Source organism: Microtus oregoni, unplaced genomic scaffold (assembly GCF_018167655.1).
Source record: "Microtus oregoni isolate MIOR12 unplaced genomic scaffold, Mior012 000056F_ref0000123, whole genome shotgun sequence".
In the NCBI taxonomy this organism is placed as follows: domain Eukaryota; kingdom Metazoa; phylum Chordata; class Mammalia; order Rodentia; family Cricetidae; genus Microtus; species Microtus oregoni.
Window position 1 is genome coordinate 11,034,912 of NW_024543832.1, and position 16,221 is coordinate 11,051,132.

Genomic DNA, 16,221 nt, shown 5'->3' on the forward strand with positions numbered 1-16,221 from the left:
GTGGGAAGAAAAGTTAAAGTGGCTACTTCCGGACTCAGGCAGCAAACAGTAGCAAATGACCTTGAGAAAAAACGGCAGGTCTGCGTTTGGATGTCGTGGTGCATACTGATTGGGCATGTTAGTTGGATAAACCAAAGGGATTTTTTGATTGCTGAACTTTTTAACACTTGGATAGCTGGACCTGTTAGCCTCAGGAGGAGGAAGTAGTCAAATAAGGAATAAATGCTGGTGGCTAACTTTAGGGATTTAATCTAATGGTTTTTAGCAAGGTAGAGGGAACTGGGGAGAAGGGCAAGGCTGCCAGAGCTACATGCTAGAGTAGGCCAGTGTCCCTTCAACAAGTAATTCATGCTAGTAGCTATAGAGTTCTATTGTTCTGGTGAAGCACATGTTAGATTTGATTTCATAGGCCTCTCATTTACATACCAAACTCAGGATGCCTAAGCACAACACTTCTATCACTGACTGTCTTCTGTGTATGATGTGTGTGTGTGAGTTAGGGCGGTATGTGCCTGCCACAGCACATGTGTGGAAGCCAGAGGAAGACCACAGCTGTCTACTTTGGACCTTTCTTGAGACAGGGTGGCCTCCTTTGTTTTTCCACTGTGCACACCGGCTGGCCTGTGTCTGGAGATTTCTTTGTCTTTCCCTCCCATCCATGTTCCTGTAGGATGCTGCTACTGCAGACTCTTCCACTTCCTGTTACATGAGTTCTACGGATTTGAATTCAGGACCTCAGAACTACATGGCAAAGCACTTTTACCCCTGGAGCCATCTCCACAGAAAAGCCCCCTTATCACTACTTTTGCCCTCATATAGGCAACAATATATGTAGGAAGACTTTGTAGGACATATGGAGTCTATAAAAGTTTCCTACTGTTAAGGGACAGCCTCTCTCATCTGTGAACATGGATATAATTGAACTAGAGGTGTAATTCTTGAATACACAAGCAATTTCTCAGTACAGAGCTGGCTATACTATACGAAGGGGCTTTGTATTAGCTTCCTTCTAACTACTCTCTTAAAAGGTAGCGGTGCACGCCTTTAATCCCAGCATTTATTTGGCAGGCAGATCTCTCTGAGTTCCAGGACAACCTGAACTGTCACAGAGAGAAAAACCTATCTCTAAAAAACAAAAACAAAACAAAAGGTTATTAAAACCCCAAAGCAATTTTTACAGCCCATCTGTGTAAACCTGAGATCATATGTCAAGAAAACAATATAAATCTTCACTAATTCAAACAATAAACAAGGTAACTTCTTGAGTTTTGGGATGATCCCAAGTGATAAAGAAAGCATTGGGGCCAGGCAATAGTAGCTCTACCTGTAATCTCAGCACTCAGGAGACAGGGTCAAGAGGCTGCACGCTAAAGTCTGGTCTACGTATCACATATAACAAGCTCCACACCAGGCAGGGTTGCAGAGCAAGACCCTGTCTTAAAGAAAGCGTTTGAATGGGCAAAGCACATTCTGGTTGAGGGCTTTGACACAGGAAAGGACTAAAAGGCAGCAGATTGTAAAACTGCCCAATGTGACCAGGGCCTAATCCCAAAACCTCCCCACACCCACTGACTCACAGGTAAGGCAGGAGGCCTAGCAGCTCTAATGTCAGACAACAAACCTCTGTCTGATTCCTGCTCAGGTTATGCTGGAAGACTGGGACTTGAAAACCTCCATTTATTGATCCTCAAACCCAACAGAAAGCTCTGCGCAAGAGTTGTGAAGGCCCCTTGGCCTTGCAGCCATAACTGTGTGCACTGACATCAGCTTGCTTCTGTTTCTCCAGGCTCCGATTCTGTTTTCTGCGATGCTAAGAGGGCTTCTTGAGCTCTCTTCCTCCGAAGTCTCTCAGCATTTGTGATCATCATTGGATGCAGGGGGTAAAAGCCAGAAAGACCTAAAAGCAGCAGGATTTTCTCTGTAATATTGCACATGCCAAGGCTTCCCAGGAATGAGATGCAACGCCTGACCCACGGCCCAGACAAGAAATGGGCCAAGCTCACTGTCTGCTTCCTAACACTGCTCTCCTTACTTTAAAGGGAAAAAAGGAAACTGACAGACAGGTGCCTAAGATACACTAGCTCCATTTTTACCCCCACAACATCCCAGTCACTCCAAGTGTTCCAAAAAACTGGCAATTACATCACCACACCTTCCTCCTATCCGGAGCAGCATGGATGGAGTGAAAATCATCCTTTGTTTCTATTATCCTAGAACTGACTCCGGTATAAAAACCTCTTAAATTATCTAAGCTCAGAGATGTTTTACCCAGAAGTTTCTCCATAGGCTTAGAGAGGTGAGCCCCACAGCCAATCCAATATCGGATCCGGTTCAGGTTGAGGGCAACCAGTTTTTCTCCGTTACTGTTGGGCAGCGGATCGAAGGAGCCCAGCTGCTCCACGAAGCGGCCATCCCTGGGACACTTGTTGTGAGCAGCCACGATGCGGTAAAAGGGCCGGTTGGTGCAGCCACCCAAGGCGAGGCGGATGGTTAGGTGGCCCCCACGGTACGCTTTGCAGAGAAAGGTTGCTGTAGAGAAATAACTGGTTAGGACGCAAAAACAGCAGACACGAAATAGGTCATATACGGTGAAGGCCCAATTCCTCTTTCTGCAATGTTCTCACTTCCAATCTATTCCGTCCGGCTTGGGTACCAATTTATCTGTAAAACTTTTCCCCTTCAACATTCCATCTCGGACATACCTCCTTTTCCCCAAACGCGGGCAATACAGACCTGCCATTTACTAGGTTGCGACCTTGTACCCTTAGCTGCCCCATCTGCAAAACGACTACTACGACGATTTTTTGGGGAAAACTGAGAAGAGAGCACGCCTTTAAGCACAACGCATTTGGAGGCAGAGACAAACTATGAGCTTGCTGTCTATGAGTTCGAAGCCAGCCTGTCTTTACCTAGTGAGTTTTAGGCTAGCCAGTGCTACACAGTGTCTAAAAACAAAGTGGACTGAGGCGATACTGCCGCTCCTAGCCCGGGTCCCCGATTCCCGCACGTGCCCCAAAGCCCCGCGCACTCACTAAGGTGGACCATGGCGCAGCGACGCGTGACCCCGCACAGACCAGCCGCACAGAGCCTGAAGCCTGGAGGAGCGCCCTAGGCGTCCTCGCACGCACCGTCAGTCTCCGGAAAGCCCACTGCGGAAGCGCTTGGCCGCTCGCCCCACCTCTTCCGTTTTCTCTTTCTGCGTCTACCGGAAGACAACAAGGCGACCCAGAGACCCGACTTCCGTAAATGACGCGGAAAAGCTGTGTTTGGAGGCGTGGAGCGGCTCCTGGGGCTGTCATTGGCATGATTCCCTGCGGCAGTGGGGGTGAGTATTCCGAGACTGCGGGTCCGGTCTGCAGGGATCCTGCAACGATTCCCACCCTGGTTAGGGCGGCAGGCGCTGGTGATGGCCTGGTGGGCAGGTGGGGTCCCACCGGAGAGCCCGGGCGGTCCGGACACAGCAGGGGACGAAATTGGCTTCCCTTTCCTCAGGAAGACTTCATAAAGGACTGAGCGAGGAGCAGGATCAAAAATAATTTATTCTGTTTATTAATATGACTCTCACTTTCCCTTGTATTCTCCTACCCTCACAGAAGAAATCGCTCCATTAAAAAATAAGGTGGAGAGCCGGGCGGTGGTGGCACACGCCTTTAATCCCAGCACTTGGGAGGCAGAGGCAAGCGGATCTCTGGGAGTTTGAGGCCAGCCTGGTCTAGAAGAGCTAGTTCCAGGACAGGAACCAAAAAGCTACAGAGACGCCTGTCACGCGGGAGACTGGGGTTCGATTCCCCGACGGGGAGCCAAAACAAAACAAAAAAACAAAAAGCTACAGAGAAACCCTGTCTCGAAAATAAAAAAAAAAAAAATAAGGTGGGTGGATGGGGAGTCGGGCGGTGGTGGCGCACGCCATTGGGAAGGCAGAGGCAGGCGGATCTCATGAGTTCAAGACCAGCTCTGTTCTACAGATCTAGTTCCAGGACAGCCAGGACTGTTGCACAGAGAACCCCTGCCTCGAAATAAATACAAAACAACTAAGTAAATAAAGGGGGAGAGGGCGTTCATTTCCCCCCTTTACTGCAACATGTTCTAAGAAATTAAGGGTATGATTTCTTTGTCCTCTCAAGACCTAGAATTATGGCTTCACTAGTGAATTTTGCAACTCTGATCACAATGGTGTGTAAAAGCCACTCCTGATTTACATCCATGAAGATACTGGTTGATTTAAAGAAATTAGTATGTCTGTCTTAAAGACCCTTCTTTCAGCTCTCCCAAAAGGCTTAGCCTCAAGAATATCCTCTGCTCCCTTACCCAGTGATGTAGATGACAGTGTTCTAAGCTCACCTTTGAAGATGATGCCTTCATTGCCAAGTCGCAGTAACTGAAGCTAGTCAAGAACCTTGGCAATTGATGATAAGCTTCATCAGAAATTGTAATAGTCACACCATTATGCCATATAGCTACTCACAAAATATATTTATTAGTTAGTTACATAATTGTATAAACATGAAATATATAAGACTCAAAAAACAACACTGATAAATTTGATTTTTCCTTTTTAATTGTGATCTGATTTATAGTTAACAGCTAAGGGGGGAAGAGGTCAGGTTTCATGTCGTGACAATTTGGAAGTTTCTTATTTTGTTTTCACATTGTCGTGACAATTTGGGAAGGAAGGTGAGATGCTGTGGTTCCATATTGAATATCCATTTTTAAGGATGTCAGAAAGATGGATTTCCAAACCCAACCATTTCCTGAACGGTGTGGATTTCTGTAAGCAGAGCCTCATCTTTCAGTTTCAGCTGCAGAAACAAGACGGGGAAACAGCAGCTAACTCGAACACCATGAAGCTTTGAAGAACCCTAATTTGTGAGGCTCCAAATTTGAAGGGATAAAATGGGCTTTTCCGATATTCTCAATACCATGGGAGCTCCCTTAAAGACTTAGAATGTTGTGTTGTTTTCATGGGTGTGTGTTTCCCTCGGCGGAAATCCATCAAGCACTGAGTGCTCACAATCTACATTCTGGGTCTTACAGCCCTCTGCCGCATACCTTTATTGTGTACTTGTAGGCCTGCTCAGCTTCCAGCTGTCGTCCAACCTGAAAGAAACACACAGAACATGTGAGTTAATGATTACTAAGCATAATCTTTTCAAGGAGCGACTGCCTAAGACTGACATTTCCATTGTCATCAGTACAATGACCAAATCTAGAGCTGATCAAACTTGGGTTATTACGTGTTAACAGCCATCTTACCTTTCTTAGTTGGGCCCTTGCCTGTTCCCTGAAAGGGCTTTGTGAAGGGACCATAAGAAACACTTTACCTTCAGACAGACCAGAGCCAGATAAGCCCATACTTCAGCATTGTAGTTATTCAGTGCATTGGCTTCGGAGAGAGCGTCCTCAGCCTCGGTGAGCTCCTCCAGCTTGGCGGAGGGAGAGGGAGAGAGAAGAGACACAGTCCAGAGTGCTTTTCACTTAAGATGTCCATGACCTATACCAGTGCTCTTCCAAACAAAACCTCAAAACCCTGGGGTCACATGCAGCATATATTTTACATGTTCTTATATAATTTCGTAACTATTAATAGGTATTATTTGTGAATGGATATATGGTAGATATATATCTCTCTCCTCCCCGTGATAAAGTAACTTCTTTTTTTATCTATTTTGTTTTAAAATTATTTATTTAGAGACTGGGCCTTCCTGTGTAGAGACTCTCAGCAGGACTGGCCTTGAAACTGAAACTATCCTACTCAGCTGACCAGGCATTGGGATTATAGGCATGAGCCACCAGGCCTAGATTTTTTTTCCAGTTTTGAAAGCCGGGCAGCAGTGGTGCACTCAGAAGGCAGAAGCAGGCTAATTTCTTTTTTTTTTTTTTTTTTGCTTTTTCGAGACAGGGTTTCTCTGTGGTTTTGGAGCCTGTCCTGGAACTAGCTCTTGTAGACCAGGCTGGTCTTGAACTCACAGAGATCCGCCTGCTTCTGCCTCCCAAGTGCTGGGATTAAAGGCTTACGCCACCACTGCCTGGCTTGAGGAGAATTTCTGAATTTAAGGCCAGCCTGGTTTACAGAGCGAGTTCTAGGAAAACCAGGACTGCACAGAGAAGCCTTGACTTGAAAAACAAAGCACACACAAAGAGAGACAGAGAGAGTTTCTAAGCCCAAGAAAAGATGAAGGGTTAGTAGCCTTTCAATCATGGCCATGTTTGACCTGCTCATCAGGGCTTTCGGGTATTGATTATTCAGTCACTCCACATTTGTATACTTGATGCTGATAAGAAAATACGTGCGCAGGTATACCGCACCCTACCGTCAAAGACCTCACTGGTAGACACATTAAAAAACAACAAAAAAGCAAAACATGATGAAAAATAAAAAAACATAAAACAGTTCCATTACAAAATAAAAATAAATATTTCTATAGTAAAAGCACACCTGCGATCTAGAAGTAGAACAAAGAGAAACAGCATTGGATCTACCCTAACACCAAAGGATAGCCTCAGAGAGGAACCATGAAGTTTGTTAGACACACAAGGTCAGGAGAGCTAAAGGGACTAACTACAAAGGTATGGGGCGTGACTGAGTACATCATGCATATAAAACTCTTTTTATTTTTCTGAGACAAGGTCTCTCTGCAGCCCTGGCTGGCCTTCACCCCATAAACAACTACTTTCCTCTGCCTCCACTTTTACCTCCTGAATGATGGAAGGGCTGTCCCAGCCTCAAGGCAGGGACTCTGAATATGATAGACATCAGCAGCCTCACGGCCTTGATGGAAAACATCTGTCTACAACCCCAGGACTGGTTAGGTAAGGGGAAAAGATGAGGAGTTGAAGGATATTTTTGGCTAAACTGTGAGTTTGAGGCCACCCTAGGTACATGAGAATCCCATCCCTGGCACTGGACAGGATGGGACTTAGAGTCTGCTGACCATGTTAGCAGATTTGCAGATGAACTGTGCCATGTCTCACAGGTGCTTTGAAAGACTGCAGAGGAAAGAAATGTCAAGGATGAAGACAACGGCGACCTTAAGTTAATGATGGCTAAAGCAGGGTAGAGTAGAAGGCATTTTTTTTCTCTTTACAGACAACATTTTAAACTGTCCATGATAAAAAGCTAAAAGAATAACATTGACTCCGTAACTGGTTGTGTAGCCCTGTGAGCTCACTTCGGTCTATTTATATCTCAGATTTCTCAGGCTAGGTTTGCCTAAGATTTTTCTTTTTTTTTCATTTTGTTTAATTTTATTTTATGTGCATTGGTATTTTGTCTGCATTCATTGGATCCCCTGGACTTGTGCTTACAGACATTGGGCTGCCATGTGGGTGCCAGGAATTGAAACCAGGTCCTCTGAACGAGCAGGCAATGCTCTTTCCTTCCTTCTTCCTTTCTTCCTTCCTTCCTTCCTTCCTTTTTTCCTTTTTTTTTTTTTTGTTGTTGTTTTATCGAGACAGTGTTTCTCTGTGTAACAGCCCTGACTATCCTGGAACTAGCTCTGTAGACCAGGCTGGCCTTGAATTCACAGAAATCCGCCTGCCTCTGCCTCCTGAGTCCTGGCTTAAAAGGCATATACCACCACCGCCTGGCCTTATGGGTAATTTTGAAAAAGTTTTTTTCATTAGAGCAGACTGCCATTCCACCATCATTACAACCCCCCACAATATGCTCGGAGGACCAAGGAATCAGGGCCTGGTATTCAGACTCTGTTTTCTTACCCTGTAACAGGCAATTCCTAGTCCTAGCCAGGTCAGGCATGAAGGGGCTCTCTTGCAGGCTTGCATGTAGGTTCTCTTTGCCTTTTCATACTGTTGAAAGAAAGCAACATTAAGTTTCAAACACCATGTTGTAAGGTAACTGTGATTTTCTTGACAGTTTTGCTCCAGAATAATCTCGAATTGAGTGACTCCTTGGATTATATTTTCTTTCTTTTATTTTTCCTTTTTTTTGGGGGGGGTGCTTTTCAAGATAGGGTTTCTCTGTAGCTTTGGAGCCTGGAACCCACTCTGTAGACCAGGCTGGCTTGAACTCACAGAGATCTGCCTGTCTCGGCCTCCCCAGTGCTGGAATTAAAGGAGTGCGCCACCACTGCCCTACTGGATTATATTTTCAGGGCTCCTTTAAAGGAGCTGATACAAGAGGACTGGGGGAGATGAGGAAGCCAAAATGAAAGGTCAGAAGGGTGAGAACCTGGGAGCGGATCTGAAGACGAGAGAGGGACTTACGCTGGACATTCTGGGCAGGCACAGTGCTCATCTGAATTCTGTCTAGACTTTATGAACTAAATCTTTTCCCTTGGAAGTGGCATCATATGGAAGGATGACAGATACTGAGCCTCTGGTCCCTCTGAGAACCTGGTCTCCTATCAGAAAAGTCTAAATGTGCCACAGAAGACATTTAGAGACATTCAAAGATCCAGCTTCCTTCAGATGCAAAGTCTATACTCCAGCTACTCAATGTCTGAGAGATGAGAGAAGAGGATTGGTTGAGCCCAAAAGTTCAAAGGCAGTCTTGTAACATAATAAGATTCCATCTTTTTTCTTTTAGTGTGGGTGAAGCTGAAACAGATATAGTGGTATACTGTTTGTGGTCTAATAAATCAAGTGTGCCACACTAGTCAGCCATACAGGCCAGGCAGTGGTAGCACACACCTTTAATCCCAGCAGCCACACTAGTTAGCCGTAGAGGCTGGGTGGTGGTGGTGCACACTTTTAACCCCAGCACTAGAGGGGAATATAAAGTGGGAAGAGACAGGTCTCAGGCTCAGTCTTTAGTCTAAGGATTTGTGGAGACAGAATCTAGAATCTCGCCCATTTCAGTCTGAGATAGAGGTGAGAACCAGTGGCTGGCTGTTTTGCTTTTCTGATTTTCATCTTGAACCCAAATATCTGTCTCTGGGTTTTTAATATTCGTGCAACAGGGTCTCATGTTGTAAGGAGGGCCGCTTGTTCATTTCCAGCTGCTCAGCCCCAAAATGATGACACAGAAACTATATTTAAAACACTGCTTGGCCCATTAGCTCTAGCTTCTTATTGGCTAAATCTTACATATTAATTTAAATCATTTGATTAATCTGTGTATCGCCACGTGGCAGTGTCTTACTGGCAAAGTTCTGGCAGGGCTACATAGCTTCTCTCTGATTCCACCTCTTTTCTCCCAGCATTCCGTTTAGTTTTCCCCATCTAGCTCTGTTTTTCTATAGCTCTGCTATAGATCCAAAGCAGTTCCTTTATTTATCAGTGGTAATCACAGCACACAGAGGAAAATCCCGCATCAGTCTCATATAGCCCAGACTAGCCTCAAGCTTGCTGTAGCCCAGGCTGACCCTTCAATGACTGATTCCCCAGCCTCTACTTTCTGAAACCTGAAATTCCAAGGATGTGCCACCACACCCCGTTTTCTTTGATCTCAAGGCTGTATTCATGATAAATATGCATTCAACCAACTGCACTATATCCCTAGACCATTGTCTCTTTTTTGTTGTTTGAGACAAGACCTCAGTATTTTCCCCAGGTTGACTTGAAAGTTCTGTGCTCAAGAGTCCTGTGACCTAAGCCCTTGAGCACTAGGACCATAGGTACACACTGCCACACTCAGCAAGACCCTGTAGGACTCAGTGGCTTATTTCTTGCCTTATATCTACAGCTGACCTTGAATGTTTAATCTAGGAACTGGTTGCTTAGTAACTATAAATTCAGTAGTGCCTTGAAGATGCAGCTTGCAATGACATTAGAAAGAAAATGTCAGCCAGGCAGTGGTGGTGCACGCCCTTAATCCCAGCACTCACAAGGCAGAGGCAGGAGGATCTTTGTGAGTTCAAGGCCAGCCTGGTCTACAAGAGCTAGTTCCAGTCAGGACAGGCTCCAAAGCTACAAGAAACCCTGTCTCGAAAAAAAAAAAAAAAGAAAGAAAATGTCTCATTTACTTCACTGCAGCAGGGCTGTGACTTCTCTCAGCCCTGGCTCAGCCTTCCCATGTGCATTGTCCAGCACTGTGACGTCATGTTCCTGTTGGTTAATATATAAAAACTGACATTTATATATTAATATATCGCTCCAGCCCCACAACTTAGATTTTACACTCTGATTTTTAACAACTTGCTTAATCTTTAAAGCTCCTCTTAAATTACAGCTCACAATACCCATATGACGATATCCAGACTGATCTCTGGAGAAGCCCACGCCCATTTTGGATGTGTATTGTTCTTACGTCAGTTTTACTCCCTCCTCTCCCACCCATGTTTAGCTAAACGGTGTGTTATTCTGTATCTCTACTTAATAAATTTCATAACTTTATTCTGACGTGTCCCGAGTTCTTTTCTGCAGGGTAGATTTACCAGAATGAAAGTCCCTAAAAAGAAGGTGGGGTGGGAGGACAGAGGACGGGACTCTTCGGGTTGCTCTAGGTTTCTCCATCGCCCCTACAGATCCTGGGTCATGGTTTCCCAGTCTTCTCTCTCCATTACCTCCTTCTCCTCCAGGTAGATGTGTCCCAGGCGTAGGAAGATGAAGTGCATCTCAGAAGCATCAACTACAAAACTAATAGTTCGCTCGTAGCATGCCTTGGCCTCCGCGTGGTCTCCGCTCAGAAAATAGAGATGACCCTTCACACCCCAGACATTAGGGTTCTGAGGAAGCAGAGAACATGCAGGGTGACTGGTACTTCAGTCTTTAATGAATTTTATTTAACATTTAAAGTTAGATTGGTACATTTCTCTTTTTTCTGTGTTTTATCAAGATAGGGTTTCTCTGTGTATCCCTGGCTGTCCTGGCTGGCCTGGAACTCAAAACTCGCTCTGTAGACCAAGCTGATCTCAAACTCACAAAGATTTGCCTGCCTCTGCAGTACTGGGATTAAAGGTACAGTGCTATCATCACATGGTCTCCTACCAAGTCTTCTCTCCAGAGCACACACAAAGAACTGTATTTGTCACGCTAGGGAATAATTTCCTAGGTCTGTTCTCATTTTTCTGATTCCTCAAAGCCATTTGGTCTTCAGGGGTGACTATTAAGACAAACACTCAACTGTAATCAGGATAATGCTATTCAGAGCAAATAGAAGTCTAGAAACTTGAAATAATGAGAAATTTCTGCTAAATGCCCACTTTGTCTATTCTCTTTACCTTTTGTAAAACTCATGCTCACTTAAGAAAAAAAAACACAAGTGTAAATGTTACACACACACACACACCATGCACATCAGAACTCTCTCCATGACATGGTACCACTACTCTGTTTTGAGACAGTTTCCTCATGCTGCCTGTGCCCGCCTCAAACTTCTGGGTTCAAGCCCCTTAGCTGCTGAGATCCACATTTTTGAGCCCTGCTGTCATCTCTATTTTAAAAAAGCCTGGTCACACCTCTCCTCCCATTCAAGAGGCTTTATCTAGGAAAATCAGTACCAGATAGTCCATCTGGGCTGCTTGCTGAAGGTACTCCTCTGTCTTAGCAAAGTCCTTCTTGAGAAGATGTGTCTGGGCCAGAACCAAATAATATTCACAACTGGGTCCTCCTTGAGGGCACAGCAGCTCATGTGCCAGCACTCTGTGCACAAACTGCAAGGAAAGCCAATGATCAAGAGCATAAAATGACTGCTTGTAATAGCCGCAGAGCTTTACAGCAGTGAGGGGTGCCTCACAGAGTAAAATGAGCATCTTTAGTGGCAAAGGGACAAGAGCAAATCATAAGCATTCAGTACTTCATGTTCTAGTAACAGCTATTCAGTCAGTAAATATCAACATTTTCGAGTGAACACCCTGCAGCGCTGCACGGTGCTGGCCCCGGAGCCACCAGACTGGGAGTTAGACCCCGCAGCACTGCACGGTGCTGGCCCCGGTGGTCACCAGACTGGGAGTTAGACCCCGCAGTACCGCATGGTGCTGGCCCTGGTGTATGTAGACTGTATGTATTGCGTACAGGAAAAGGCTTCAGTCGTCTGCTTACAGGACGTAACATTTTCAAACTGTTGACATTTTAAGGAAACTTATAATGAGGCAAGCCCCACCTCTCTGAAATGCTAAGATTTGGAATTTCACAAACATAAATACCTGCTTTTGCCATACCACTAAACATTTATGCTTACCAGTGCATTTGAGGCTCTTTTCCCCACCTCCTCAATTCAAATGACCTGCAAATCTGCTGCAGTCAGATATGCTTGCAAAGCAGAAGTGGAGCCTCCTCAGTTTTTGCAGTCTATTCTTAGTGTTTCAGCCCTTGATACATAAGCCTGTCAGCTCTACCTGCTGCGGGTGGTCTGACCAGGGGAGATGGGATGTACTCACTGAGGAGAGAGCCTGTTTCTACTGGGAATACTCCCCTGTGTGAAAGGCTCTTTTTCAATGTGGTCCAGCCCATCCTTTTGTGAGACTGCATGCCCTTCAGGAGGCGTGTGATTGCAGGATCAGGGCCAACTCTACCAGTCCTAGATTTCACTCTCCCTCCCACTGCTTACTCATGAGCACCCCTCATGTGGGCATGTGCTTATTGGATAGTCTTCCTTTTGGGGAAGAAGACTGCATTCCCCAGCTGCTCTGCCTGTGACTATGTGGGTCAGTAAATTTGGAAATAATGTATGTGGATGCATGTTTGTAGAGGTGGGGGCAGGGGCACATGGGTACTACGTTGTGTATGTGGAGGTAAGGAAATAACTTTCGCAGGAGTTGGCTCTCCCATCATGTGTGTACCAGAAGTCAAACTCAAGGCCTCACCCCTTTACCCACTAAGCCATCTTGCCTAGTTGTACCATTAAAATAATTTAATGTTGGGGGCTGGAGAAATGGCTCAGTGGTTAAGAGCACTGCCTGCTCTTCCAAAGGTCCTGAGTTCAATTCCCGGCAACCACATGGTGGCCCACAACCATCTGTAATGAGATCTGGTGCCATCTTCTGGCCTGCAGGCATACATGCAGACAGAATATTGTATACATAATAAATAAATAAACAAATATTAAAAAAAATAATTTAATGTTTTTAGCCCTCTCTCACATAGCACTGTGTATCTGTTTTCGGGAATGGATGGTAAAAGAGGTATAATCAGGTACCTATGAATCTCCAAGATTTATAAGTTCCTAAAAGTAAAAGTGATGTGGGATTCCCCTCTGTATGCTATGAGTGTTTTATTACCATTGGTTAATAAAGAAGCTGCTTTTGGCCAATGGCTTAACAGAATATAGCCAGGCTGGAATGAAAATATATATGTGTCTGTGTGTGTGTATATATACATATATATATGTGTATATATATATATATACAGAGAGTGTATATATATATATATATACAGAGAGTGTGTATATATATATATATATATATATATATATATATATATATACAGAGAGAGAGAGAAAGAGAGAGAGAGAGAGAATAGGCGAGTCAGGGAGAAGCCATGTAACCCCACCGGAGACAGTCGCCAGATGAAGGACAGAACTTTACCTGGTAAGCCACAACCACGTGGCGATACACAGATTAATAGAGATAGGTTAGTTTAGGATATAAGAGCAAGCTAAAAATATGCTTAAGCTATTGGCCAAACAGTATTGCAATTAATACAGATTTCTGCATGATTATTTCGGGAGTCTAGGTGGCCAGAAGACAAACGAGCAGCCTCTGCCAACAAAAGAGCTCAGGAACTGACAAGAACGATCAGTGGGTAAAGGTGTTTGCTGCTACAATATCTGAGTTCAGTCCCCAGAACTCACATGGTAGGAGGAGAAGATTTATGACCTCCACATGCATGTGTCTCCTCCAAGAGAAGTAAATGTAAAAATATTTTTAAAAGAAAGAGGTCGGGTGCAGTCAAATGTAGAGCCTGACTTTGTTCTGGGGCATTCTATGGGGAACAGACTTCAGCTGATAGCATCTGCAGAGAGTGACTGGTGTTTGGAGAGCCCTCACATTTGGGAAGAAATGCCCTTAAAAGTATGCTTGAGGAATTAGCAAGAGAGCTCAGTGGTGGAATATGTGTGTAGTTTGTAGGAGGCTCCAAGTTCAGTCCCCAGCACCAAAATTATCTTTGGTTTCTGCTTCACACATACTTAAATTTTCAAGACACGGCTATGGATAGAATACAGAATTCACTAAACTCTTCCATCTGTGCCCATCCCAACATTCTGACCTGGACAGCATTGACCTTCATCAGAAAACGAATGGTCTCCATGAAGATTGTGGCGGGAGGTTGGGGGATAGCATAAGGAGTAGAATGCAAAAAGGCCGAGGAATCTTGACATTTCGATGTTTCTGGAAATAGATTAACAGGATTGAAGACCAGATGCAAATAGGGAATGCCAGAAGCTCAGACATATTTAATAAGATATGGAGAATAATATTCTGATCTCCAGTGAGATAAAGATCAGATTCTGGGAAGCAATAGACTATTTGTAGTTATGACTCAAAAGCCGACTCAAAGGCCTTCGTGGTAAATGTGGTTCTAAAGGCCACCACAACCGGATGAGGGGCCAGTCACAACCGGATGAGGGCCAGTCACAACAGGATGAGGGGCCAGTCACAACAGGATGAGGGGCCAGTCACAACCGGATGAGGGGCCAGTCACAACCGGATGAAGGGCTTTGAAACCATTAAAGGGCCTGGCGAGACGCAGTCAGTAGAGGCATGAGTTCTGACTTCCATCTGCCATGAGAAAAGCCAGGCACAGGTGCGCCACTGAAATCCCACAAACAAAACAAAACAACACAAACCCAACAGATCCCTGTACTCATGGGCCAGTCAAGACAGCTGAAACATTGAGACCACAGACTCATGCACTGTTGGGAAAAGTCATCCAATGTACCAATGCATAGGGGAATTGTGCCCACTACAAGATAAACACACTGTGGTACTATGGAAAGAATCCCCAAACTGTAATCTGAGGGAAAGAGCTCTTCACACAAGAAGTCTGCAACCGAGACAGTAGCACATTCAGAAGGTGGTATTCCTTATCGTACTGGAGATAAGGTTAGTGAGATGCGCATCTCTGCTGACAGAACTGCTCATCCCCTGCCAAATGATGTGTCCCACGGGAGATAAGCATCTCACATGAGCTGACCCTGAAGGTCAGCTGTGTGTACCCTTCCTGCATAATTCTGTGGTCTGGAGCAGATGACTAAGGCAGACACCTAGTGTTGGCCTCTGGCCTCCACAAGTGCGGCACACACACACACACACACACACACACACACACACACACACAAAAAAAATTAACCAATTAATTTAAAGAGGTATTCTCAGACATCCTTGGGTTTGAAACACAACTTACAGATATTCTGAAAATGAATACTCATTGGAAAATTACAGTTCTGTTAGATACTTGTGTGAACAAAATTAAAATCCATATTTATCAAAGGAGTTCCAACATGGAGTTTGGATTTCAGACCCTGGACTAATGTGAAGAATTACTAATGTGAAGAAGTGTAGTCAGTATAACTTCATCAGGACCCACAGTCCTCAGAGTCCTTGTTCAGTGTACCTTCATCAGGACCCACAGTCCTCAGAGTCCTTGTTCAGTGTACCTTCATCAGGACCCACAGTCCTCAAAGTCCTTGTTCAGTGTACCTTCATCAGGACCCACAGTCCCGAGATTCCTTGTTCAGTGTACCTTCATCAGGACCCACAGTCCCGAGAGTCCTTGTGCTCAGCTGGTTTATTTACAGCCCTCTTTCCAGGGAAAACACTGACTCTTACTTACCTTTTTTCGCTGTTAGCTCTTTTAATAGCACATTGGATGATTTCTGGGCAAGAGAAGGTTCCAGAGGCTGTAAAGTCATTATTGGTTCCTGCGACTCAGAATGCGCCTTAGATGATTCTTCAATAAACTCGTCTAGACTGGACAAGACAGTGCTTGGTCCTAAACAGATCAGATAACGATGAAAAGGAGCTTCGTCCCCGGCACTGGAAGGTCGCAGGGGTGAAAATGTGCAAACACTACCGGGCTAATGTGTGGGCATCGTGAACAAAGACTGTAAGCGCCTCCCACCTCGTCGGTCCCAGGCATGGTGAGGCCACACAGCACAGGCACTGCAGTCCTTTGCCAGGTCCACAACCTCAAGAACTCACAGGAGAAGAAAAGGACAGCACAGACAACAGTAAGGCTCCCAAGGGACAGGACCTCTTCCGCCAGGGCTCAGCAGGAAGTGGGGGAGAGGAACAACTCACAGAAGCAGATAACGAACTGAACTGAATGCATAAGATCTGGGAAGACATGAACCCAGAGGGCAGAGGCAGTGAGGGAAACACA

General features: G+C 45.1%; 2 protein-coding genes across 2 annotated transcripts in view; both read right to left on the reverse strand.

Annotated features, from left to right (window-relative positions):
* Nucleotides 1-1,663: 1,663 nt before the first annotated feature.
* Mrps16 (mitochondrial ribosomal protein S16) lies at nt 1,664-3,184 on the reverse strand. The gene is made up of 3 exons (XM_041638908.1): nt 3,033-3,184; nt 2,269-2,529; nt 1,664-1,897 (listed from the first exon to the last, which is right to left on the reverse strand). The coding sequence occupies exons 1-3, from the start codon at nt 3,043-3,045 to the stop codon at nt 1,764-1,766; spliced, it is 408 nt and encodes a 135-aa protein (XP_041494842.1). The 5' UTR covers nt 3,046-3,184; the 3' UTR covers nt 1,664-1,763.
* A 1,356-nt stretch (nt 3,185-4,540) lies between these two features.
* Nucleotides 4,541-16,221, reverse strand: part of Cfap70 (cilia and flagella associated protein 70) — a 54,541-nt gene continuing 42,860 nt past the window's right edge. The window contains exons 20-28 of the mRNA XM_041638909.1: nt 15,673-15,831; nt 14,107-14,228; nt 11,400-11,552; nt 10,464-10,625; nt 7,717-7,806; nt 5,322-5,423; nt 5,050-5,097; nt 4,663-4,799; nt 4,541-4,622 (exon numbers count right to left, since the gene is read on the reverse strand). Coding sequence (XP_041494843.1) covers nt 4,719-4,799; nt 5,050-5,097; nt 5,322-5,423; nt 7,717-7,806; nt 10,464-10,625; nt 11,400-11,552; nt 14,107-14,228; nt 15,673-15,831 — 917 coding nt within the window. The 3' untranslated portion in view covers nt 4,541-4,622; nt 4,663-4,718. The remainder of the gene's footprint in view (nt 4,623-4,662; nt 4,800-5,049; nt 5,098-5,321; nt 5,424-7,716; nt 7,807-10,463; nt 10,626-11,399; nt 11,553-14,106; nt 14,229-15,672; nt 15,832-16,221) is intronic.